General features: G+C 39.4%; 1 protein-coding gene across 3 annotated transcripts in view; it reads left to right on the forward strand.

The window, feature by feature from the left end:
• The window catches only part of MAGI3 (membrane associated guanylate kinase, WW and PDZ domain containing 3), a 124970-nt gene that overhangs the window by 59688 nt on the left and 37859 nt on the right, over positions 1-27423 (forward strand). For all 3 annotated transcript variants that reach the window (XM_035122261.3, XM_035122263.3, XM_088674395.1), the window contains exons 5-12: positions 2804-2978; positions 5532-5611; positions 6433-6490; positions 14070-14164; positions 15825-16013; positions 19334-19942; positions 22007-22053; positions 25945-26101. In XM_035122261.3, the coding sequence (XP_034978152.3) occupies positions 2804-2978; positions 5532-5611; positions 6433-6490; positions 14070-14164; positions 15825-16013; positions 19334-19942; positions 22007-22053; positions 25945-26101 (1410 nt within the window). The remainder of the gene's footprint in view (positions 1-2803; positions 2979-5531; positions 5612-6432; positions 6491-14069; positions 14165-15824; positions 16014-19333; positions 19943-22006; positions 22054-25944; positions 26102-27423) is intronic.

Consider the following 27423-nt stretch of genomic DNA (forward strand, 5'->3'; position numbering starts at 1 on the left):
TGAGTGAAGCCATCATTGCAGTCTGCCCTTCATACTGGACCTGGGCGATATACGGATATCGCCTACCAGGAGCAGGGGCTGGTTTGAAAAGGATTCTTCCCTAAACAGTATAGTTTGCCCCATGATCCAAATCTTCATCCTGTCTTACTCTGTTTTCAGCTCAATTATATTGCAAACAAGCATGCAAACAAACAAACAAACAAACAAACAAATAAATAAATAAATAGGGATCTGGTTGTTTTACCCTGAGCTTGTTTAATGTTTCCAGCTTGCCATGTTACTTGGGGTAGTATTTTACTCTTAAGAATCGTGAACCATGTAATCACTTTTATTCTTTACAATCATAGCTGCCATTGGTGAGTACAGTGATACATCAGTTCTTGAACAAAATCCGTTCCAGAAGTCCGTTCAGCTTCCGAAACGTTTGAAAACTGAGGTGTGGATTCCCATTGGTTGTAGTAGCTTCTTGCACTCAGCAGAAGCTGCGTCACATGTTTGGGTTCCGAAAAATGTTCAGAAACGGAAGCATTTACTTCCGGGTTTTTGGCATTCGAGAACCGAAATGTATGACAATAGAGGTGTTCGGGAACTGAGGTTCCACTGTAACACTTTTGTAATTGAGGAGTTTACTTAAAAAGATGGGCAAAGTAATAATTCTTTGTGGGACCCAAACTTCAGATATCACGGCCAAATTATGTTTTGTTACCATGTGTACATTCCGTCTCCCTTGTGCATGCTGTTTTCCTCTATTTTGTAACATGTAGTAACCATGGCTTGCCATGGTATGTGAGCCCACAGCATGTTATTGACAGTCAGATGTTTGGCCATGATATCTGAATTGAACCAATTATTCTTGGTTGCAGGGTTTGAGTTAAGAACTTGACCACAAATACATTTGAATGAAGTCTCATTTAATTTACTGAAAGTAATTTGTGACACTTTTCTAGTTGCAAACTTTTTTTTCCTTTTTGAAGAGAAAAAGAACTCAGTATTGACATTCTCTTGGAATTTCAAGCTACAAAACTACTAACATGGCGATGCTCACATGTCTCATAGAATCATGGAATTATAGGGTTGGAAGGGACCCTGAGGGTCATCTAGTTCAACCCCCTGCAATGCAGGAAATCATAATTTAGTGTGATGTGAATGAGCTGCAATGAGCCTTAGGTTTTAAATAATCCATAGTTGAATGTAAATCGTAGTTCGTCCATTCAGATGAAATGACAGACTATGGTTAAACAAAAGCAGAAGTGAAAACTTCAAATGTGTCTTTCTTCAGAGTTGCTGTGAAGCAGGAAGCTTTCTGTGGCTTGCTCATGTCTATTTGTAAGGCAGTCATATCTTTAAAGTAGTGATACACCCCCAGAGGTTTTCCCAATCATTTCTCGGGATCTTAGATACAGCAAGGAGAGACTCTATTTTTTCCTTGTAGGTCTCTTGGAAGTTGTAGGACTGCCAGAAAATAATATCTAGAGTGACTTGCAGTGATCATTCCACATGCACCTTTGTTTGCAAGTCTTCTTTAGTCTTTAATTTTCAAGACATGAATCAGATTATTTTAAAGAGCATAAGATGACCTTGAAGTAGCATTGTGATGTAGCTTCCGAGCTATAAAAGCTTTGGGCCTTGATTTACTGAGTTCATTAAAGCATAGACATCCCAAACTCTGTATTTAAAGCCGCATCATTGTAAGGGTATGCTAGAGCTTTAGAGTCCAAATTTACTCCATCTGCTAGGTAACACATGCATGTTATGAGATGCATCCTAGGGCACCTGGAGCGGTATCCAATCCCCTCATTCCATTAGTGCAAGCTTTTACACTTGCACAATGGAATCTCTCTCCCCCCCCCTCTCCAGGCACACCCTGCACCCTCTCCAAATATGCTCTAGAGGGTTTGGATTGTGCAAGGAGAGGAAATGAGGAGGGGAGTTTCATTGCACAAGTAAAATCCTTATTTTAGTGGAACAAGAGAGTTAGCACTGCTTCAGATACAAACTTTATAGTTTACATGGGTACATAATGTGAAACTGTTTGCAGATCACTGGCAAACAACATTGGGAGAGGGAATAACAATTTCTAAAGGAACAGCACTTGGCAGAAATAGATATATGAAGTCTCTGCATGTAGCTTTGGTTTCTCATCTGCTGCCTGGATCTTGATTAGCCTAGTCATCCTTGGAACTTCGATTTTGCAGACATGCAAAATGAGGAACTTGTAAGAAAATATTTGTAAAATAAGACAATACTTGAAAATACCTATGTTGGTTTATAGCCCTGCACTGTTCATCTTTAGAAGTAAATTTAAAAAGTTAAATTTCCAAATAGGGCATGGCATCCAGTTTTTACTGTCTTAAAGGGTAAATTTACCAAATCCTTTGATATTCTCCTGCATAAGTCAGAAGTCAGACTTCTACACATCTGAATATAGTATCCAAAGTTTGGGCCAGAGGCCTTGCTAAATGTACCAGCTGATAAACGGGAGAACTTAAATAATTGACATTTCCTTCATTATGATCATGTACCATGTTTGGATACATGTGAGAGAGAACATGCACATTTTCTAATAAGACAGTGAAAATATTATATGGTAAAAGGAAATGCAATGATAGATCTAGTTGGTCATATCTGCAGTATGGAGATTTCAGGTATATAAAGTTTGCAGTAGCAAATTACATGGGATAACAATATGGATTAAATTTTATGTTTGACATCTGCTTTATAACCAAGGCAAGAAGGTGTCTTTGTGTGCAAGTCAGCATGAAGATATGACAAAACTAACAAGTTTCCTTTTGAACAATTGTAGAAAACAAAGAAAGACATTCAGATTCTTCTGACTGGATGAAGCCTGTTCCTAGTTACAGTCAGACAAGTAGTTCAATGGATTTCAGAAACTATTTATCAAGGGAAGAAAACCTAGAGCCTCTACCCAAGAACTGGGAAATGGCATACACAGACACAGGCATGATCTACTTCATTGAGTGAGTACAAGTTTGGTACGGTTGTGTGCAATTTAGGATTGATTGAAGTAACTGAAGGTTTTTTTGTTTGTTTAAGAGGATATTATTTTTGCCAGTTAATTTGCTTGTTAAAGTTACAAGTTAGGGCAGCGTTTCTCAACCGCTGTTCCGCGGCACACTAGTGTGCCGTGAGACGCTGGCTGGTGTGCCGCGATGTGCAGCGACGAGAAGGGCGATTTGCATTGTCACTGACCCGCTGGAAAGCAATATTTCTCCTCCTCTTTCCCAAAGCTCAGTGCAAACGAGCCTGGCGGCCGCCAATACACAAGGCTGACCCGCTGGAAAGCAATATTTCTCCTCCTCTTTCCCAAAGCTCAGTGCAAACGAGCCTGGCGGCCGCCAATAAAAAACACTGACCCGCCAGAAAGCAATATTTGGCAAGTGTTTCTTACAGTCATAATTATAATATAGGGCGGCACAGAGTTAAATTTTTTAACTTTTTTAATGGTGGTGTGCCTCGTGATTTTTTTCATGGAACAAGTGTGCCGTGGCCCAAAAAAGGTTGAGAAACACTGAGTTAGGGCATAGTCCTGACTTCCTCCCCCTGCTGATGGTGCCTTGTAGAGCAGATGGGCCACTACCACACCCACAACCCTACTACTCATGGAAACCCAAATGTAGGGGGGAATGATTAGTCCCAGTAGGGGATGATCCCTGCATACGGGCACAGTGATTAGTCCCCTATTGGGCATGATGCTATTATATGATGGCAGTGAAACCGACTCAAGACCCAGCAGAATCTGAGAGAACTGAGCCTCGTTTTAGGACTTTCCATTGGCCCCTTCCATTGGACCGCCCATGGGTTCAGTGGCTGACAAGAGGGAGAACTGGGCAAAGAGACACCTCTATCTAATCCAGGCCCCCCTCCCCCAGTTTAGATTAAGGGAGACTTGGATTTTTATGCCCATGCCCCAAGAGATAATGTTGCTATGTTCTAATACGAAAGTTAATTTGAAGGAAAGGTCAATTGTGCTGCATTTTTCTATGATGAGGACATTTTCTCTCTCTCTCTCTCTTTGAAAAATGCATTTCCCAAAATTGAAGGTCTATGTAGATTGTTCAGGACAAGCTTCCTTTTATAGGAGGCATCTCCGTAAATATCCATATTTAAATATGTGACAAGTTAATCAGTGAAACTTACAAAAATAATTTTAAGCTTTCATTCTTAAAGTTTATCTTCTTAGTACAAGTATTAACCTGTCTGCCAATTTAGAGATAGTAAGGTCACGATAGAGATAGTATTAGATAGAGATAGATTAGAGATAGTAAGGGATGCGGGTGGCGCTGTGGGTTAAATCACAGAGCCTAGGGCTTGCCGATCAGAAGGTCAGTGGTTCGGATCCCCACGACGAGGTGAGCTTCTGTTGCTCGGTCCCTGCTCCTGCCAACCTAGCAGTTCGAAAGCACGTCAAAGTGCAAGTAGATAAATAGGTACCGTTCTGGCGGGAAGGTAAACAGCGTTTCCGTGTGCTCTGGTTCGCCAGAAGTGGCTTTGTCATGCTGGCCACATGACCCGGAAGCTGTACGCTGGCTCCCTCGGCCAATAAAGCAAGATGAACGCCGCAACCCCAGAGTCATCTGCGACTGGACCTAATGGTCAGCGGTCCCTTTACCTTTACCTTTAAGGTCACCCAAGATCTTGCATATGGCCCTCAGTTATGTACATATTTTGAGAACACAGTGCTGCATTTTGAAAAATAGATCTCTATCTTTTCTGGCCTTTATGGTATATATTTGCACCATTCCATATCTTAAATGGTACAAGAGATTATGAATCTTTACATAGGTATAAGTTCTTAAAAGCAAGCAGAATAGAGTATATTTTTATGTCTATTTCCAAGAGAGCCAGAAGGGACATGTGTATTTTTGTTTCAGTAGGTCTGTTTGTTCTCTGCTGAACTTACACATACACCCACGCAGTTTCATGGAACCACTAGATTCATCATGCATTGAATGCTGAGTTACCAGCATTTTTTGACAACTGTAACCTAGGTTAACCTTCACACAAAAGATGCCTGCTGTTTTGTAGTAATAACAGCATGAACTGTGACCATGAAACATAAACCTGAAACAATTTGTGGCTGATTATTATTTCATTCTTACTTCACAACTATACAAAAGAACATGATTCAAACATGTCAAAATGTATCATTTTTCCTCTTTGGCGTCTTCATCACCAATAACATTGGTGGTATTTTTCAAACAATTACAAAACACAGTTGCATTTTGCAGTTAGTTTTCTATTTTGGAATATTTGTATAAGTGGGAATTAATTGCTTAGGAATCTTTTTTTCCCACAAAACCTATCTTCATACAAGCTCCAGTTTCACAAATGGAGCAACTGTGTGCCATGGATCTTTTGCTCTCAGTTAGCACTTTGCTGTGAGGGATATTGCCTATGTGATTGCATATTTGTGTAACCCGCAGCCACATTAGACTGCATAATAGGGAATAATCTGTATGTGATGGGGACTTTTGTAAACAATCTTTAACTAGATCCTTTGTGTCCCACAGTCACAACACCAAAACTACCACCTGGCTGGATCCTCGCCTTTGTAAAAAAGCCAAAGCTCCTGAAGACTGTGAAGATGGAGGTGAGAAACTCAGAATCTTGTTTCTTACATAGGGTTCAGTTCAGCTCTGGTTGAAATTGCAAAAGTACTATTGGTTTTAATGCCCATACAAAGTAAACCGCACATTTGAATATAATTTGTCAGAAAAAGTTATCTTACCCACAAATTAAAACTATCTAGCAACTTGGTTCTAGCTAATCATCCCAGTGTGTAATAAGAGAAGGCTGTGAAAAACCTGGGCTTCAGAGCATTGATGCAGTTCTGTGTAGTCTCAGGCATTACGGATATGTACAAAGATAATCCAGGTACAATAAAAGGAGCTACAGCATTTTCTAACCCAAGCTTAGTCCTGAAGGCAAAGGCAGAACTGGTTAGTTGATTGTTAACACCTTTGGCAACATCAGAGGGAAGTGGTAATGTAGCAGCTGTGTTTACCTCCTCCATTAATATAAATGCAACATTTTCTAGCATAAAAGGATGGCATACAAGTGAAATGTGTACATGAGGGTGGCCTTATGTCATGATAAATAATTTTAAAGCGAGACTACAAGAACTGCTTTTGTTCTAGAATGAGGGTTTTTTTTAATCCTACAATGAAATTTGTGAGGAAATGCAGCATGCCCAGCCACAGTTATTTCAGTATTTGCAAGTAAGAAATATGAGAAATAGATCTGCAATACGAAATCCCATTGGATAAATGAAAGTATATAAGGCAAAAATAAATAAACAAGTCTCAGCAAACTATTGGTATTTAAATGTAAATATAATCTATAATTAATTAATTAATTAATCAATCAATCTATCTATAATTAATAAACTCCATTGTTCTTTTCCAATTACAGAGCTTCCATATGGTTGGGAGAAAATAGAAGATCCTCAGTATGGAACATACTACGTTGAGTAAGTTTTCTCACGCTTCTTCATAGCTCAATTTTATGATCTCATGGAGAAACATAGCACAATATGTAAATAAGTGCAAAGTTCTACTTTTTGTTTAATAATAATAATAATAATAATAATAATAATAATAATAATAATAATAATAAATTTGTTATTTCTACCCCACCCATCTGGCTGGGTTTCCCCAGCCATTCTGGGTAGCTTTCAAAATAACATTAAAAACAGAATAAAACTTCAAACATTAAAAACTTCCCTAAGTTTTATTGTGCTTAAAAACCATGATTAGGAGGCCAATATTTAGTTAATGTATCCACGTATCTCCCAGAAGAATCAAGTAACATCTGCACATACATAGTATGCATTTGTGTTCCATAGATGGATACATACATTCCTACAGCAAGTGAAGCAATAGTGTGTTCTTAGCTTTCTGTCCATGACTGAGTGCCTGCTTTGTTTTGTTTTTTTAACAAATACCCTACTTTGTCAATAGTACTACAAAGGACAGAGATGGGAAACTTCCAGTGTGGGGGCTAAATTGTTTATTTGGTTTAGTTTATTTAAAGGCATTTCTAAACTGCTTGTTATTTAAATATCTCTGAATGGTCTACAAAAATATAGCAAAAGCAATATTGGAAAAACAAAGACAGTTAAGAAGGATACCCTAGATTTTGGCATTGAAAGCCACTCAAAAATCAAGCAAGAATTACAGGGTTGCTTCAATACATCTGAAACTCTCCAAAGCACATTTTGATTCTCTGAAACATGATCTTTCTCAAAATAGCTTAAATATCTCTTATAACTATCCTTATACGTTAGTTCTGCATGTTTCTATTTAAATACAAAATACTACACCTTACTATCTTGCAATGGTTATACAACAAGCAGCCTGGATAAAGCATGGCTTATTTTAGCACAGATCGTGAGATGCTTTTATTGTGTCCTTGATTCAATATCTCCACTGCACTGTAAATAACAAACAAAAATCAAAGCTAGATGACGTATTAGGACTACCCAGGTCACTCTTCCTCAGCACTTAATGCCCGGTTTTAAAGTAATCTGTTCTGGAAAATTGATTCTGAGTTTTATGTAGAAATGCTGGCATTTTAGTCTTATTACAGTTAATATTTCCTCCTCAAGCTCTAGTTTGACTTCCTTATAAAAGTGCTCCTCTATAACAGTATTCAGGATAATTAGAGGCTACTTTATTTCATACAGGAAAAGGAAATGTGTTTTCCGTAATATGTCCTATGTTTAGAAGTGCAGGTGTGAGTCCGGAAGGTTCTAAAGTTTGAGCAGAGACCAATTTTTGGAGGAAGATTAGTGTCTGATAAATTGAATTATTGCACTAATTATTGCACTGTACTTCAGAGAATACCAGAAGGCCTTCCATGATAGAGAGATAAGAGTGTGTGTATGTGTGATTTAAAAATGAAATTGCTAGCAGTATTATTAATATAAACACAGAGCACACATAGAAAGCTGCTTTGTGCTAAATCAGACCATTGGTCCATCTAGCTCAGTATTGTCTACACTGACTGGCAGTCAGTCAACAGCCAACATTGGCATAACAGAGTGCTCTGTCTCCTCAAATATGTAGTAATGTACAATGCAGGTATTTTACGCTTCTTTGCTGTTGAACTTTCATGTAATGTGTAACAACCTAAGCCTGGTTAATATTTAAATTTGAAATAATGAGGCAGTTCTGGCTTGTTTTGTTGGATCCATTCAATGGACCCTTGTTGTTAAACATTGTCCTAGGGGCTATTCCAAAATGTTAGTAAACAAATCTATAGATTTGTCATAAGGTTTAACCAATGCAAATCAAGCAAGTTTGGCCACTGTCAACCCTATTAGATATGCTATATAAGTGCAAAAAAGCCTTTTAAAGATGTGTGATTTTGCATGGCTATAATTGTGCTCAACAAGTATCTGGCATGAAGTATATTGCTTTGGGAAGAATCCTGAAAATCTCAGCTTCCAGTTGAAGGAGTTCTGTTTATACAGGATGTCAGGGGGACTCCCTACAGGGAGCCTCCCCCCATCATCCTGACCAGCACTTCACCCAGCGGCAGTGCTAGCAGCGGGTCAGGGGGAAGCGGAATGGAGGAGGAACGGCTCAGCGAGGCATCAGAGCCCCTGCACAACTCTGACCAACAAGTGGAGGAGGGACGGCTCAGGGAGATGTCGGAGCCCAGGCACTGCCCTAGCCAGCAAGGGGAAGACAGGGCACCGCTCCTTCCGGCGCCCGAATTCAGGCGCGCGCCCAAACGCAGGGCTAGGGGACGGCGTTTCAGGGTGCCCAGGTTATTATGCTGACCCTGAAGCAGACGGGTGCCATTGCCGGATTCTGAGAGTGACTAGGAGGTCTTGTTTTCTGCTATCTCTGTACTGTAAATAGTATGCACAATAAAACCTTTAAAGACACAAGGGATTGGAGCGTCTTTACTTGGGAGTAGCCGCAACAACTCCCTGACACAGGGTTTTCATAGATGTAAGCTTGGTGACATGTGTCAGATTGCAGATATTGGCCACACGTGGCCCAAGAACAAACGACTTCCTCTGATTGAGGATGTACTCATATTATATGTTGCATGGGAATTCAAGGGCTGTAAGCAGCAAATGAGCTATACATTGGGGAGGTTGATGTTTTAATAGGCTCTCCTGGGATGTTTTGAAAGCTCTGATTATACCCTTATGCCTTTTTAAGCATAGCAAACTTTAAGTTATGAATTACTGTCTTTAGACCAGATTATTTTGTGTCTTATTTGATGCTAGCTATCAGAAGTAACACAGCAGCAGTTGTCTGTTATGAACAATATCTGCCAATGATATAGATTTAATTTTTATTGTAGGATTCAGAGAAGTTATGGTGGAGTAGATAGAGTGGTGGCTTACATTTCATGTCCTCACTCTGTCATGAGCCCTGTGGAGATGTCACGGAGGTGATGGGCGGATCCTGAAGATGTGAGGGAATCAGGGAGTTGGAACTAGATCAGTGTTTCTCAACCAGTGTGCCTCCAGATGTTTTGGGACTACAACTCCCATCATCCCTAGCTAGCAAGACCAGTGGTCAGGAATGATGGGAGTTGTAGTCCCAAAACATCTGGAGGCACACTGGTTGAGAAACACTGAACTAGATGACCTAAAGGAGGAGAAATTGAGGCCTCTAGAAATGTCAGAGCTGGCAGAGGGGGGGCAGTGATCGAGAGAGTCAGAAGTTTGATTCTGGTGAAGGTTCATACAGGTTGTCAGAGAAGTGTCTCACCCCTGTGATATCAGTCAGGCACTTCCTATAGGGTCTATGCAGCTGCCGTCAGTAAGGAGCCTCCTCCAGGAGAGTAAGTTGGATACTGAACTGGCACCTCTGGCACCAAGCGGATTGGAACAAACGCCACAGGACCAGCCCACTAGCAGATGTGCCCATTTGCTTGCCCGTCTTCAAAAAGAAGAGGCAGGGTGTGTGTAGCTTGTTGGATCAATGTTTGAGCTTGTACTTAACCATGCAGTTCACCTGCTGTACCTTTAATTCTTGCCTTGCCTATGTACTTCTCAAATATACCACGGTATGCATTTAAGAATTTGGCAGAACATAATCCTGAATTTGAGTTCTTCATCTGGCAATGAATTCCAGGACACATTTAGCCATAAAGCTCACTTTGTCAGTTCATGATCTCTTAACCTACCTCACAGGGTTGTATAGACAAATGGAACTGCTATGTGTATGTCACCATGTGGTCTTTGGAGGATGGATGAGATATGAATGGGAGCAATAAATGGGAAATAGAAAGCTTTGTCTGGTTATCCATTTATTAGGCTTTCATGGCACCTTTTGAAGAAGCTGTGATTAAATTTCTATAACATTTGTTTTACTAATGTGATCTACACTCCTAAATATATGACTGGAATATTTCATCTGCAGTCAATAGTTCTCTTTAAAAAAAAAAGTACTAGGCTTTCTCAACCTGAATGCTTATAGGAAAAAGTCACAAGAGTTCTATTATCTTTAATTACAGAGAAGTGTTCTGATGTAATACCTTCCAATGTTATATATTTAATGTGTCAGGATAATTATATATATATTTAATGAGCACATGGTATACTATGGGTACAAAGTAGCATGAAAATGCCTCTACTTAAGAAATATGTGACTTGATTCCCAGACTGGTAGAGATTGATTGTAATCTGCAGTAACTTGAATAGAAGCCAAGAAAAGCTAGCCATAACTGTTTCAGACAAGGATTATTATTGCTGTCAATGAGACTTATAATTATCTGCATTGGTTCTTCAGCACAGTACGATTGCATCTTGTGCACATTTAACTTGCAAGATTTCAACCATACTCAATTAAAGGCAAGCTGGTTGAAATTGTGCAAGTTAAATCCAAGCAAGGTGAAGCTCTTAAAAACTCATTTGTGCTGGGTCCCTTTGGCGTTACCTAGTGTGGAAAGAGCTTTTAAGCTCTCCACCCTGCTTCCAATGTCCACTCAGCGCACTGGCTGTGTGATGCTTTTGTGAGGCCACCCATGTTGCTGCAAGAGTATCCCCGGCCTCCTAGAGCTGGCACATTGAGTTGGCTTTGCTCCCCAAGCAGAGCAGAATCTGCTTGGGTTGCTTGGTGCAGAAACAGCTTTTAAGCTCTCCATTGTGCTTGCTGGGCAAGGCCCCCTTGGTGTGCAAGCTCTGGGAATACTGGCAATTCCTTCTGTCTCCCCCTCACCCACGAGCTATGGGGTGGCTCCAAGTGTTTGGGTATATGTGGTTTTCATGCATATGTGGAACCCTTGGAACAAAACCCCTGTGTAAGATTCTATCATACTGTAATAATTTTACTGTGCATTAAGATACTGCTAAGTAGTAAACTTTGAATTTTGAAAACCACTAGTTTTTTTTCTCTTGATTTACATGATTAAGGCTTCCAAATAATCATAATGAGATTCAGCCAGCTTCCTAGTAAAAACTTACATTTCTTTAAAAACCCGAAGAAGCGGATATTAAACTTGAAGTCAATATTGGTTTATTCATTTTATTTACATTTTATCATTACAATAACTAATAGAGAAAAGAAAATATAACTGAACAATTTCACAGCTTTTAAGATAACAAACAATAAAGACAAAACATGTAAGCCATGTATGAGTTAATGTCTGAGACCTTCTATAAATGACCATGTGTTCAAAGGGGTCTTGATTCTTGCTTTTGTCTTTTGATATACTGAATAAACAAAAACAATAAAATAGTGAATTTATTTGTGCCAGTTTAGCCTTGAGTTTTTTAAACAAGACTCATAAGTTTCTCATCCATCAATATGGTCCCCACTCAATTATAGCAGTTATTAAGCACAATACCTAAGAAAGTACAGTGGTACCTCTACTTACGAATTTAATGCGTTCCGAACACACATTTGTAAGTCAAAAAAAATTGTAAGTCGAATCCCATAGGAATGCATTGAGAGAGAAAATTCGTAAGTTGAAGCAACCCTATCTAAAAATTTGTAAGTAGAAAAAATCCTATCTAAACTGCATCCAAGATGGCGGACGGAGCGAGTTATTCGTAAGTAGAGGTACCACTGTAATCCACTAATAGACTATTTCTAACTGAGCTGCAATAATCAGGAACAGTATCAGCTCTTTGTAGAATAAATCTTGATTCGGACCATCAAAAATGCTTAATAAAGCTAGAGGGAGAGTCATTACCCATGTCATCCCTAAAATACGCACTGTTTTAGAATGGACAGAAACCAAAAAGGCATGTAGTGCCAGACACAGCCACTACATCTGAATAAATGACACACACACACACACAAACACACATCACGGAATTCATATTGACAATTCTAAAGGGGTGATCTACAAACAGTTTTAAATTTTCTCTAATTTGACAGTGATGTAATTGGTTTCTGTTGGAGGATGGATGGCGGCTAACAGATTGAGGTTGAATCCTGACAAGACAGAAGTATTGTTTGTGGGGGACAGGAGGCGGGCAGGCGTGGAAGACTCCCTGGTCCTAAACGGGGTAACTGTGCCCCTGAAGGACCAGGTGCGCAGCCTGGGAGTCATTCTGGACTCACAGCTGTCCATGGAGGCGCAAGTCAATTCTGTGTCCAGGGCAGCTGTCTATCAGCTCCATCTGGTACGCATGCTGAGACCCTACCTGCCCGCGGACTGTCTCGCCAGAGTGGTGCATGCTCTGGTTATCTCCCGCTTGGACTACTGCAATGCACTCTATGTGGGGCTACCTTTGAAGGTGACCCGGAAACTACAACTAATCCAGAATGCGGCAGCTTGACTGGTGACTGGGAGTGGCCGCCGAGACCACATAACACCGGTCTTGAAAGATCTACATTGGCTCCCAGTACGTTTCCGAGCACAGTTCAAAGTGTTGGTGCTGACCTTTAAAGCCCTAAATGGCCTCGGTCCAGTATACCTGAAGGAGCGTCTCCATCCCCATCGTTCTGCCCGGACACTGAGGTCCAGTACCGAGGGCCTTCTGGCGGTTCCCTCATTGCGAGAAGCTAAGTTGCAGGGAACCAGGGCCTTCTCGGTGGTGGCGTCCACCCTGTGGAACGCCCTCCCATCAGATGTCAAAGAGAAAAACAGCTACCAGATTTTTAGAAGACATCTGAAGGCAGCCCTGTTTAGGGAGGCTTTTAATGTTTAATAGATTATTTTATTTCATATTTCTGTTGGAAGCCGCCCAGAGTGGCTGGGGAAACCCAGCCTGATGGACGGGGTATAAATAATAAATTATTGTTATTATTTCTTGATCCACATTGCAGATCCACCTTATACCTTATTCTTGCCTTCTTGCCCCCATGAATAAATCTATTTGACAATAGCTGCCAGTCTTAAACTGGAATAAGTTTGGAACCAGCAGGGTTTGGAATAAGAAAGGGAAGTGTAGCAAAAAAGAAATTGTAAAGTTGCAATGTCCCCCCTAGCCATGATAGGTTTAACCTCAGCCGGGATTTAAGATTCTTCCTGATTTGACTCAGCAGTGGTGCAAAATTGATTCTTGTTACGTGCGATAAGTTATTGGTTAAGTAAACTCTGAGATATTTAATCTGCCAGGGACATAACATGAAGCCTAATAGGTGTCTGATCTGATACTGCATCATCAGATTCACTCCTGCATAAAGTATGTCAGACTTAAAAGTGGTTAACTGCATCCCTGCTATTGTGCCATAATTTCAAAGTGTAGCAAATGCTTCCAGTACTGCTACTAAAGGGTCTTTAAATAAAAGTTCCATATCATCAGCAAAAGCATTAACATTGTGCTGTATTCCATTTATTACCCTCCCCCCCTTTTTAGGGCTGTTGACTAACAATTGCTAAAGTAAAGAGCATACAGGAGGGAAACTTGGACAGTCTTATTCCATGTAGTATATTACAAACTCTTTTGAGCTTGACCAGTTCACCCTAACTTTGGCTCATGATTGCTAATACTCAATATTTGCTTCTCATTGTTGATTCAAGAAACAAAATTAATTGTTCTATAGGGGAATGGGCCACTTGGGTTGGCCTTTTTATGAAATATTTTATGAATAATATTTCACAATTAAATGTCTTGTCTATTTTTTCAGTCATATTAACCAGAAAACTCAGTTTGAAAATCCAGTTTTGGAAGCCAAACGGAAAAAACAGCTTGGACAGACAGATGGAGGCCCTTCAAATCCAGGTATTGGTTTCCGTGGCAGCTTTTAGTAGATTCTGCTAAAATCTGCAGTAAATTCATCAAGAACTACATGTTGAACATAGTCGTGTTAGCTTTCATTATCACACAGGGAAAGAATTGTCAGTTGAAAATATTGTCAGACCATTAAGTACTACTTTATTAATCTCACCAATGAGTGGTTTGTGTTTATTTTTGTAGCTTATTTATTTATCTATCAGAAACTATTAGCATAAATATTTTTCCATCTTATAGTGCACTTTATGTGCAATACTATATACAGTAGCTAAGGGCCATTAGTAGGCAGGCCACCAAGCTTTTGTTGGTGAATGCAGGATGTGCAGTCTGCTGCGATTACTGCAGCTTGAAAGTGAAGCTGAGGCTTGCTTTGGATTCCCATTCAAAGATCCCTCATACTAAACACCCCTTAGTTGGGGCTGTTGGGAGTTGGAGTCCAACATCATCTGGAGGTCCTCATTGAAGCTTTGTGCTACATTGAGTTTCCTACAGACATGGCGTGTGTGTAAGATGTTTAAACATCGAAATAATAATTACATTTTCAACACACAACGTGACAGTTTGCAAAATATGCAAATGACGCTGCCTCCATTTGAAGACTTTTTTTTATACACACATTGTCATAGGTGAGCATTAGTAACCCATAATACAGTGTTGCTGTGCTGTACAGTGGTACCTCTGGTTAAGAACTTAATTCGTTCCGGAGGTCCATTCTTAACCTGACACTGTTCTTAACCTGAAGCACCACTTTAGCTAATGAGGCCTCCTGCTGCCGCCGCACCACCGGAGCATGATTTCTGTTCTCATCCTGAAGCAAAGTTCTTAACCTGAGGTACTATTTCTGGGTTAGCAGAATAAAAAAATTCCTTCTTTAAGGTGCTACTGAAGGAATTTTTTTATTTTGCTTCGACTCAGACCAACACGGCTACCTACCTGTAACTAGAACTATGGGTTAGCAGAGTTTGTAACCTGAAGCGTTTGTAACCTGAAGCGTTTGTAACCCGAGGTACCACTGTATATTTAAAAAAATCTCTGCAGTTGAAATGAATTGGTGGTCTTATAGCTACATAATGAGCTTAAGGCATCCTAAAACCATTTGTTGTAATCAGCTTGGCCACTCCATAGTGTGGATGGACAGTTAGTGATTTGGCTATCTAGATGCAGGATGAAGCAAGTGTGTGACTTCAGGTCTTCTGGTTCCTGCCTTCAGTTCTAATCCCAGTATTTGATAAATAGTTATGACCCAGCCTTTGATACTGCTAGCAACAAACATAAGATAACGGAAACAGTCATAATCTCCAATTGTCTTTTGGGTTAACATGAAACACAAAAGGTTCTTTTCTTTCTTAGCATTATCCTTTTAACCAGATAAAGGCAAATCCATACTTAGCTTGGGTCCCCCCCCCAGCTGAAAAAGGAGCTGCTATTTCATTGGTTATGACTTCACATTTGATTTCTGCTATGAAGACTTATTTCTATTCTTATTCCAAATGTTATATTTTCCCCTGCATCTCCTTTGTTGCTTTTATTTGACTATTCTTGCAGTCATTTTTCTTGTTAAATTGTGTATTACTGCTATATTAGCTAGCTTTAGCTGCAGCCCCAATTATTGAATGACTATATGGGGAACCCTTTTGCTTGGCTGCAGAACCAGTGAAGTCTCTCTTCACCCGAGACCCATCCCAGTTGATAGGAGCACTCATACGGACATCATTGAAGAAAAGCAATATGGGCTTTGGCTTCACAATCATTGGTGGAGACAGACCAGATGAGTTTCTGCAGGTGAAGAATGTACTGAAAGATGGACCAGCTGCACAGGATGGCAAAATTGCACCAGGTGAATTAAGAGTCCCCCCCCCTCCATATTTATTTTGCAGTTTGGACAAATGGTTATACAAAGATTATGAAAACAGATGGTTCTCAAAATTCAGTGATGGTACTGTTGAAGTTTGCTGCTGTGTGTTTCAAAAGTTTCATTAACAGTGAAAATGAAGTAAAGTATATAAAGGATGCTTCTGTCTTCTGTATTGTATCTCCTTATCTAGCTATGCTTGCTGCCATTCCTCTCTTCTTTTCAAAGGATTAAAGTAGATTTTAAAAGATTAACATTTGTGCTTTTCAGTCTTTTATTCTTTTGGCTCTTTGGACTCCCGTTTAAGACCAGGGTAGGTTGCAGCTGCTGTAGATTCCTTCAGGATTTTCTAAATTTAGTTGCTACATTCTTAGCCATGCATGACATAACATCAGGCTTATTGCATGCTATTCTGGTGGTGTAGAAGTTCTTGTGCAAGATTTTGTTAATCGGTTTTTTGTGTCTTTGACCAATTTGCAGATGTTTAATACATGTTTAAAATTAATATAGAGAACCACAAAATAAGTAGTTGAACATTGGTGCATTCTGTTATGAAGTACATCCAATGTTCCAGATAATTTGTTTGTTTCACAATTACATAAGAATCACTTTTTTAAAATGTATAAATGCCTCTCTATATAATTGACTGGTAAATACAGGTTCAGAATCTTTAGAACCAGTTCATTCAGTGAATAGTCATAATTTTGTAAGTACAGCCACATATTATGTACGGTTGCATCTAACACTCATTTAACTTGCATGATTTTAACCATACATTGTTGAAAGCAGGCTGGTTGGTATTGTGCAAGATAAATCCAAGCCAGGCGGAGAGATTAAAAGCTCTTTTTGCGCCAGGCCCACTTGGAGTTACCTGGCACATAAAAAACTTTTAAGCTCTCCACCTTGCTTGTTTGTTCCAAAGTGGTTTGGGGAGGGCAGAAGTCCAGTGTAGAGCGTAATGATCATTATTATCATTATCACCATCATCATCATCCCCTTTTTCCTGGTTGTTCCAAAGTTCTTGGGTGTGGCATCATTATTATCAATATCATCACCTTTTTCCGGCTCGTTCCCAAAGGGCAGGGCAGAGGCGTTATTATCATCATCATCATTATCATTATGACTTACCACTACTACTATCATCATTATTAGCTCCATTTCCTTGATTGTTCCCAAGTTGATTTGTTTGATAGGGAGGGGTGTTTCAGAGGCATTTTTATCCTCATCACCTTTTCCTCCTGCCAGGAGGGATTGTTCCCAAGTTTTTTGGGGAGGAGAGAACACAGTGCAAAGGCAAAAACATTATTATTGTTACAATCTCCTCATACACCCCTAATTTTGAGAGGCGTGTTATATGACATTCTGCCTCTAATATCACACTTATTATTGGCCAGTATTGTTCAGCTGCTGCTCTGGTGAGTTGACTTTTATGTATTTTAGGTGTATTGTATTGTATTCTTTTCTATTCCATAATTTAAAAAAACAAAAAAACTTGCCAGCTAGCATTAAGGGATCATTTGTTTTCTTGACTATGCATGGTATGGCTGGCTGTAGCAATTCAATATGTTTTCTGGATTCAATTATGTTTTATTTTGCTGTCTAACTTAATGCAGCACACCAGGAGCAGATGGCATAAGTAGCAAGACTTAATAGTGTCTGGAAAAGCAAAAAGATTTTTCAAACTTTTAATCCATTTGTTCATATTTGAACAATTTTATGTTCCTGTCTCTTTTCTTGCAGGTTGTATTAGGTTGTATCTAGTATTAGTCCTACTTGAAATTTAATTTCAATGTGTCTGCTCTGAGTAGAACTTAGAGGGATATAATAGCTTAGTTGGTAGAGCATGAGATTTTTAATCTCAGGGTCGTGGGTTTGAGCCCCACATTGGGCAAAAGATTGCTGCCTTGCAGGGGGTTGGACTAAATGGCCTTCACACTCCCTTCCAACTCTATAATTCTTTGATTCTTTCGGAAGCAGTGGCCATTTTGTGTTAGGCCACACCCTTGGTGGCCGTCATTTGTGACTGGTACCCTCAGCATTTTCTCAAAATTTCATATGTGCCCACCAACCCAAAAAAGCTTTCTTCTCTTGTGGCAATGACAGTGTCCTCTAGAGGTAGAAATCTATTGAGGGTTGTACTCTCAGTTGTACAATTTAGGACTTGCTTGTCTTCTGTGTAATGCTCTGATAAATCTTACATAGTTTTTAGAAATCGTTTGGGGAGAGTAAACATATTAACACCTTGCCTTAAACGTGTATTTCATTGTAAAAGAAAATATTCCATAATGCATTTTCCCCCCATTTGTTTGGAAATAAACTTTAAAAGCTGTGGAGAAAAATGAAGAAACCCCACCCCGTTCCTGCCCCCCTAGACCTTCACATCTGTGATCGTTCGAGAGCTTGGTTTTCTCTGTTTTTGCTCAGAGCAGAGTGACTACCTTCCTAGAGTTCTCTTCTGATAACTTTAAAAACAGCAGTTTATGGAATGTTCTCTTTGAGTCACTCTCCACAGTGAACATTAGCACCTTTTGTCTTTTTTCTCAGACAGGTTCTTCCTTTTCATGCTGTTGCTTTCGTATTTTGTTTAGAAGATTATGGCCCTCGTTTATAGTCTCTATAATCTCTTTTCCTTACTTACTTCCGCACACATCTAAGTACTGGGCAGATGTCTTAGATAGTTAGATCTGAATTGTATGAAATTCCATTGCAATAGGTCATAGATACAAAAAGCCAGTAAGAATTCATTTGGTTTACTGGCTTGCTTACAAGGAGTGTTGTTTGTGAAGTTGTCCATCATCAGAATGGGCATATGGTATGATAGCATTTATCAGACTTTACTAATCTGATTTTTCTTGTATAGAAAGGTGCATGTTCTCCATACTTGATTTTGTGTTCTTAAAAGGCAAAATTATTTATGAAATAAATTTAATATGATAAAAACTTGTAAGATTATTTTCAGTGACAATACATGAAAGCTAGAGAGTTACCCTAGTCTATTTATTTTGGAATGTGTTAGAATGTGTAAAGTAAAGTAAACTATATGCTTACTGTTACATGTACACTGCTTCCATTTTGAAGCCCACTGATTCCCTTTTGAAATTGCAAGAGTCTGCTACAGATTAAGCTTTATATATTTAGAACTGTGTGATCTTATCAGAACCAAAACACAGATTACATAATGCTATCTTTAGTATTTTGAGTAGTTTCCAGTGTTTTTCCTTAGAGAGGTTACTAACCTCCTGATCATGCTAAGGTATGGGAATAATGTTTATTTGTATTAACAATGTCCTGTTTGCTTTTAACAGGTGATGTCATTGTCGACATAAACGGCACGTGTGTCTTGGGCCATACCCATGCTGATGTTGTCCAGATGTTTCAATTGGTTCCTGTCAACCAGTATGTGAATATGACTCTGTGTCGTGGATACCCTCTTCCTGATGAAAATGAGGACCCTGTTGTAGATATTGTTACAGCCACTCCTGTCTTAAATGGTCACCAAATAGTAAAAGGTGATACTTGTATGATCAACCAAGAGTTAATACCTGGAACAATGGTTTTGGACCAGACTGGAAAGCCAGGGCATATCTTACTCAATGGACGCTTGAATGGCCCTTCCACAGACCTCAGTGAACAGAGGGCCTCAGTGTCTTCTTCAGGATGCTCTCAAGCAGAACTGGTCACAATTCCTCTGATCAAGGGACCTAAAGGTTTTGGATTTGCAATAGCTGACAGCCCTGTAGGGCAGAAGGTGAAGATGATCTTAGATAGCCAGTGGTGCCATGGTCTTCAGAAAGGGGATATAATTAAAGAGATTTATCATCAGAATGTGCAGAACTTAACTCACCTTCAGGTGGTAGAAGTACTGAAGCAGTTTCCAGTTGGAGCAGAAGTGCCACTGCTTATCCTAAGGGGAGGTAGGTAATGACATTTTTATGTATTTTAAAATATCTGTCACTTTTAAGCACCATGTAATGACGTAAATGTAAGTTTATCACTCTTTTGCACTGTGTATTTTTATATTTATGGGTGATAATAAAAGTAGAAAATGTCATACTCTCTCTTTTCATTTTTTTAAAAAAGATACTAAGTAAGAATTGTGAAACACTAAGATCTTTTTTTCAACATACATTGTCATCTTAATACATGTTGATGGTTTAAATCAGTGTAGTTTTGAAAGGTTCATTCTACCATTGGATTGAAAATGAAGTGCAGTTGTCCAAGCACAGACAAAAATCTGTTTCTTGATCTCAGGAGCCAACATGCAAAATTTGATTATGCAATCTTAAGAGGTGTCCAAATGTATGGTGAACAAACAGCTTTCCAAAATATATTGTAGATATAGGTGAATACTTGAGTGCTGCCAGATAAGAACTTCACTTGTGGTTTCCTGGTTTGCCTTTCATTTGTCTTGATCTATTGTCTGTCCTTTCTGGTTGCTTATTTTGGCTTCTTAACTCCACCTTGCCGAGGGTCACATAATCAAGTGTTAAGCATATGTGTAAGCTTTCTTTTACTGATGGGCTCTGCATTCATATCATAAAGTACTATTTGTGATTTCAGTTTGTACAACTGGGCTATTAAATGACTAACCTTGCCCGGTCACTTCAGCTCTAAGTGATCTTGGTTAAAGTGGCTACATAATATAAATCCCTCTATTGTTCTTGTATATGTTCTGAACTTTGGGGGGAGTTCAGATTTGGAATTGCCCTCAGTGTGAAAAATGATTGATAGGATTCACTTTTCCTGTGGTAAGGAAAATTCCTTTTTTGCAAGATGTTCTGGCCATCTGTTAAATGGTTAGCCTAGGTACTAATGTTCACTATAGATTGTCGTCCCCTCTGCACATGGGTGGGTGGTGAAGGCAGAGGGAACACTCCAGTGGAAATATCAATTTCTATTGTGTTTTTCAGAGGTTTAGCTGTATTGCAGCAAAAATAACTGAGAGTCCCATGACTCCTTAAAGACGTAAGAAATTCATGGACTAGAGTTCACGTCATTAGATACTTCAGATAAAGTGGACACTAGTCTACAAAAGCTTATAACTTAATAAGTTTGTTAATATTAAAAGTGCCACAATATTCTTTTTTCTTCCTGTACTATACCTGTGAGCTTTTCCTTCTGTTGGAAAGCTGATATGCTCCCCTTCCCTCTTCAGCTCAATGGTTGATGACTAAGAAGACAAACACATTTTATTGTATTTAATTATATGAGGCACCTAGAACATTTTAATTAAATGTTGGAATAAAAGGATTTTGAATTCCCCTGTGAGAATGGAAAATATATGTATTAATTTATATCACTGTGTCTGGGGCAGATGAACTTGTTCCATGGTTCTTGGAACAAATTGAAAGATGTTGATTTACTGAAAACAACCTGTTTATCATGCCATCTGTTTGTAGGTTCACTGATTCTTATGTCTCTTTTCAAAATGTTCAGGAATTTGGGATTAATTGCTACCTAAAGTGCAATTAAGCCATGTTACTATTGACCTGTTTTTGGAATCTACTTTGTTATCTGAGCTGTACTCTCATGGTTCAAATTATAATACTAGCTGGACACCTGAATTTACTGCAGAATTCATTAACTATTGTGATTTTAGTAGTAGGCTTTTAGAAAGCTTTTTTTGTGAGGAGAACAAATTAAGTTATAGAACAGATTTTTCTATAATGTAAAATTAACCAAAACAGAGAATGTATCTTCGAGTTCTTGGAAGGAACTTGTGCTATTCTTTATGCTCTTAAAAACTGCAGTAGAAATAAGACCTCTTTGATAGGGATGTGTAAGGTTCTAGGTGGCCTGCTCACTAGAAACCTGAAACACTTTCCCCTTGGCAAGCTTACAAGTGGATTTGTGAATGCTTGGACAAGACCTCTAGAATACAGAGTTCTAACCCGCCAGATTAGTATACCGGATATAGAAAACTGTAGAATACCTATAGTGGTATGATGGGTTATATTAATATTTATTCTCTATTTTAGGCCCTTCCTCACCTACTAAAAGTTCCAATGTTGTGAGTATTGATAATGTGAGTATTGATCAGAGTTGTTTCAATTGACTGCAATTTTTGTTCATAAAGTAAGTTGATGATAATTCAGATTAGCTCTTTTAGATCCCTCCAGGTAGGGCTGCCTTAAGTTAAGCATATGTGGTGCCGAGGTGCAAAGATCTGCCCGGCGCCCCCTTCCCGGTTGCCCAGTTCCAGGTGCGCAGGAGGGCGGAGCTGGCTGGTCGCCTCAGTGTCTCGCTGACTTGGTCGCCCCCAAACTCGCGGCGCAGAGCCTCCTGCAGCAGAAGAGCCCACCACGGCGCTCTGACTGACGGGCATGCTCTTCCCCGGAATCAACTCTCGGGCCCTGGACTCTCGGCCTGCCGCCCCTGAGAGCCTGGCACCTGGGTGTCCCGCACCCCTAGTGCCTATGGGTAAGACGGCCCTGCCTCCAGGTTCCTTTTGAGGTATCCATTTTGCTCTCACTTCCACATAAGAATGGTGTGCAGTGAAAAACATCTCTCTCTTCTCAGGATTTGTGGTGGAAGACTGACATAAAATTTAAGTTGTACAATCGCTGCTAGCCTCCACTGGTGTTTCTTAAATTTGGATGAAAATATTTATATATCTCCCTTAACTTTTGTAAAGGACAACTTATTCCTAAATTTCTGAGTGTACTAAAAATCCTCTCCATCGTCTTCCCTCCTGGTATTAATTTGAGAGGAGAATGAATTTTGCTTGTTGCCTCAACTGCCTTAAGTAGCTCCCAAACTCCGTTGTTTCATTGGAGGAGATGATAGCAAAGGAAAGGCTATGTAGGTTGAATAGAATCAGTTAGCTGCCTTTCCATTAGAAAACAATCTTTACTTTGTTGTTTTCCTTTACAATATAGGGAATAGGAAAAGGCCTAGCACAGGTAAGGGCTGGTGAGCATATGCCACTTAAGGACCAAGTTTAAAACAGTTGTATTGCTAAAACAGTTTTTCTGAGTATTAGTGCTGAGCCAAGTGAAAAAGAGATTACGAACCATTCTTGAACTCTTTACAGTGCACAGTGGTAACTCTTACTTTAAAAATTCTGGGTACACATTTTAGGCCTGGCGATATCAATATATGAAGGGCAGAGCACGACGGCAGCTCCACTCAGCAATATATTGCTGATGAAACCACCACCGTTCCTAAGTCCCTCTGCTTCCAGTGCACTGAGGGGAAAACAGGCCGCAGTGAGAGCTGAGGCAGTTTCACCCCTCACCATTTGGGGCCAATACAGCTTCTTTCAACATCACGGTATATCGCCAAACCACAATATTTGGCTGGTGATACACCACAGTGCTGAAAACGTAACATCACCCAGCCCTAACACACATAAAATATATGTCAGCATCCTAATAGAAGAGTGTGGTCTAATAACTCATGCAAGCACTATCCAGCTTGATTACCCTCCAAGATTAATCCAAAAAGGACTTGTGAGCACTTTTTTATCTTTCAGTGTACCATGTATATTAATCTTCATTGTTTTTTTTACCTGTCTCTGAATCTAATTTGTGTGCAAACTGATAAGATGTACTGTTAAAACACATACTTCATATTTGCTTTGCCTTAGTCTTCAGTTTATGGTTTTCAGTAGGGTATGCATGCATGCACAAGCACACATTTTTCTTTGCTTTTTTAATGAAAGTGCTGAATGAGACATGAAAAACTGTTCCTCTCAAATATAGTTTAAGTAGGCAGACTGGGTTCTTTCATAATTGTCATGACTCCATTTTTTATTGTTACCACTTCTGGAAAAATACTCATCCAGTGAAGAGTATGATTGAATTTCACAAAAATCAATATCTTTCAGGTTGATTAAATGCACTTTTTTAATATATCTACTCAGAAATTAGAGTAAGAAGCATTGAAAGATTGCTTTCATGAATGGTACTTGATAGGGCCTTTTCTCTCACACTCAAAAAAGTAATTTCAGAGTTACGATGAACAAAAATTATGTTTTTGTCCTCTTATGTTAATGCATTTGGTTCATTTTCTATTAGCACAAGAATACTATTTTTAAAACTAGGTATATCATGTACAGTAAATGATTAGAAAAAAAACCACTAATTTTATTTGAGTAAAGCTCTGAAGAACAGGAACACACTGGCTGTTGTACTAAGGTCACTTTTTGAAATCTTTGGAGGAATGCATTATAATGCACAGACAGTTTTAACTTCACTAAACATAAAGTGAATGCTTAGTGACATATACTTTGTCAGCTAATTGGTTTTAAAAGGGCAAATTCTTATGCTTATAAACATGTGGAAAGTTTCCAACTGTAAAATCCTTCAGGGATTTTCTCTTGGCAGCCACGCTATTCAAATGCTTCTGCAGATGAATATGCGCTCGTTTGCAGACACGTTTCAGGCTTTGTCTCAATCTAGAGCAAACATCTTAACTAGTTTTATGAAACACTGAAAACGTACATTTGATCTGGAGCAGCCATTTTTGCTGTCATTTCTGCATAGAGTGAGGAGGAATTTTAGAGGGCTTTTCCTTTCAGCTGCTTAATTCCTTGTGAATGATTTCCCCTTGTTATTCAGGAGAAACACCTGCAACTGTAGCAGCTATTCACACAAGTTTACAGTATAGAGAAACAAACTGCCATAGATTGCATGTAGATTAGTTAAATGCAAATGTCAACATTACAACCCACTGTAACCAATCCATATTTTTCCATTATAGAAGCTATCAGTATTGTAACTGGTTTAATTTAGTATATAATGCTTTAAAATCTTGCAACAGTTTTACACCTTTTATTTCATTAGTTCTTGCAACAGCTTCATAAGATAGCTCAGTACCTGTACTATTATTTTCCCTGTTTTATAGTTGGTGGACTGAGGCAGAGAGAAATACCAGCTTGCCATATAGTGAGCTCAGGGCTAAAGGGAGATTTGGGAACTTCCTAACTCACAGTCTTCACTATGCTGCATCAAATGCCCCAATTGTGGGGAGGGCATGACAAAACATTACAGGATAAGGGCAGGGTAATCTTTGACAGGCCATCCATAATCCTTCTGGGTTTTCCTCCAACCCTCTGGAGCAGATTCAAAGCTGGGGGCACATGAGGAGAGGAGGTAGAGGGGAAGTTATATTGTGCAAATGTGCAACTCTGTGTGGTAAGTTAGGCTGAGAAAAAGGGACTGGCTCAGTGCCATCCAGTGAGCTTCAGTGGCACATACTTTCTGAGCTTGCAGCAGAGGTTTTATGTAAAGAGAGTAAAGCAGAAGTAGATTTGATGTGATAATTTTTTTTGGGACATAGGTAAATGGAATCTTAAGGGGCTTATAGCCACATGATGTTCTCTGAAGTTATCATTCTTTATTCCACCGTTTTTAATGCTTTCACCTCATGAGTTAACTACTCATATTTAAAGTTCCAAATCAAGGCCATAAACTAAACAACTTGCAAGTTTCAGATCAAGACCATAAACCAGGGGTCACCAACCTAAGGCCTATGGCCCAGAAGCGGCCCACGGAGGTTGTTTGGCCAGCCCCCAAGCTGCCCTCGAACCGAGCGACCCACTCTCGTGCTGCGCTAAACTGGCACAGTGCGGCGTGGGACTTGCTTCTGCAGCGCCAAAAATCGTGTCTGCACACACACCAATGCTGAAAACCGCGGGCATGCACACAATCCGGCCCAGGCAAGATAAACCTTGCTGACCCCTGCCATAAATTCAACAACTTGCAGTTCTAGATTAACACTTCATTAGAAAACGCTTTCAAATACCCCAAGCTGGAATAATCCTTTTAGAAAGCATTAATTGAAGCATGCTTGTTATGAGTTGAGTTGTTATGGTGCTCATTACTGCTTCTCTCACTTGTTTAAGTGAGTTGGTATATTCTTGCAACTTTGTACAAGTGTATATTTCTGGTTTCTCTCTCCCCACCCTCTGCAGAAACTAGATAAGCAAGAAAATTCAGGAAGCCAAGAGACCATCAGTGAGTCAGCTCCACAACCTATGCCTTTTCCACCCAGTGTTCTAAGGTCAGCATCCCCAAAGCTAGACCCTTCAGAAGTCTACCTGAAGTCTAAAACATTGTTTGAAGAAAAACGTGAGTACATAGACTTAAGATACATATTGCAGCAAAGTTACTGGAAATGTATTCTGATCTGAGAATTGTCAAGCTCAGTCCTAAAAGGAGGTGTAGTAGAAAATAGCATCTCTAAATATTAACAGGGTGCTTTTCTCTCCCAATAAATACAGAGGTAAAATACTTTCTCAGAATAGGTGATTAAGTTTCAGAGTCACTTACTGACCATGTACACTTGAGCAAAAGCTCCTATTTTATGAATTAGGGCACTGCTTTTACCACCAGATACCCACATACAATGAGCCTTTTGTATTTTAACTGAAACAAATTTTAAAGGACCTAGGACCCCTGTCCCCAAATGAGAAACACCAGAAGCACCCAGATGACAGCACTGAGTAAACCACAGCCATTTTATCTGAATCAATAACTGCATACAGATTTTTCAGTTCAGGAGTTTAATTGTATGATCCATGGAAGATGTAGGTAAGCAAACAAAGATGTGAGTGGGGAAGTAGGCTGCAGTTGCCAAACAGCCAAAGAAAGCAAAGAAGAGGGAACTAAATAGCAGGAGCTCATACAAGAATATGAAGCAACAGATCATTGAAGAGAGAGATCCAGAGACAATGAAACAAAATACTAGCACTGTCAAGAAAAAGGTAACTTAGAACAAGTACTAAAATATTCAGACGAGATGGTGTTGCAGAGAAATCCAAGACCATGTTGCAGCCAGGAGAACTTTCTTGAGTAAGTTCTCCAGCCATCTTGTTACAGCAGACAGCAGCTGTGAGCAACCAGCAGCATTATTTAATGCTGTTTGTATTTGTTTTCAAAGTAGCTATTTTGCCCATCATTTATTGACATGTACAATGAATGGTGTGAAAAATGCCAAGATGCTTCAGGCCTTTGAAAAGGAAAAAGAAGCTAGATGTGGATTTTTAGTAACCCATTGCAGATTCACTATCATCCCTAATGTATAGGTGATTAGGAAGCTATGACAGGAAAGTATATGACATAGGAAATAAAGCTGACTTATGGGCAGAAACTGGCCCTGGTGGTGGACGGTCCAAAAGGAGGAAGATATTCCAGGCTTCAGTATGTTAAAAACAGGATGATGGATCCTAACATTGGCTTCACTGGGACCCTTAACTTCTCTTTAAACTACTAGATGCCTGCTGGGACTATTTCTATATCTTATTGGACCACCCGACCATAACAGCTGAGAAGTCTTAACACACTCTAGCTAAAGCTCATCAGGAATAGGAAATAAATGTTGCCCTCACTGTAAATTATAGAACTGAACCTAAAGCTAAACTATTATAGGCTCTGGTACGTCACTTCTAGTT

Source organism: Zootoca vivipara, chromosome 7 (assembly GCF_965207765.1).
Source record: "Zootoca vivipara chromosome 7, rZooViv2.hap1.1, whole genome shotgun sequence".
Lineage (NCBI taxonomy): Eukaryota > Metazoa > Chordata > Lepidosauria > Squamata > Lacertidae > Zootoca > Zootoca vivipara.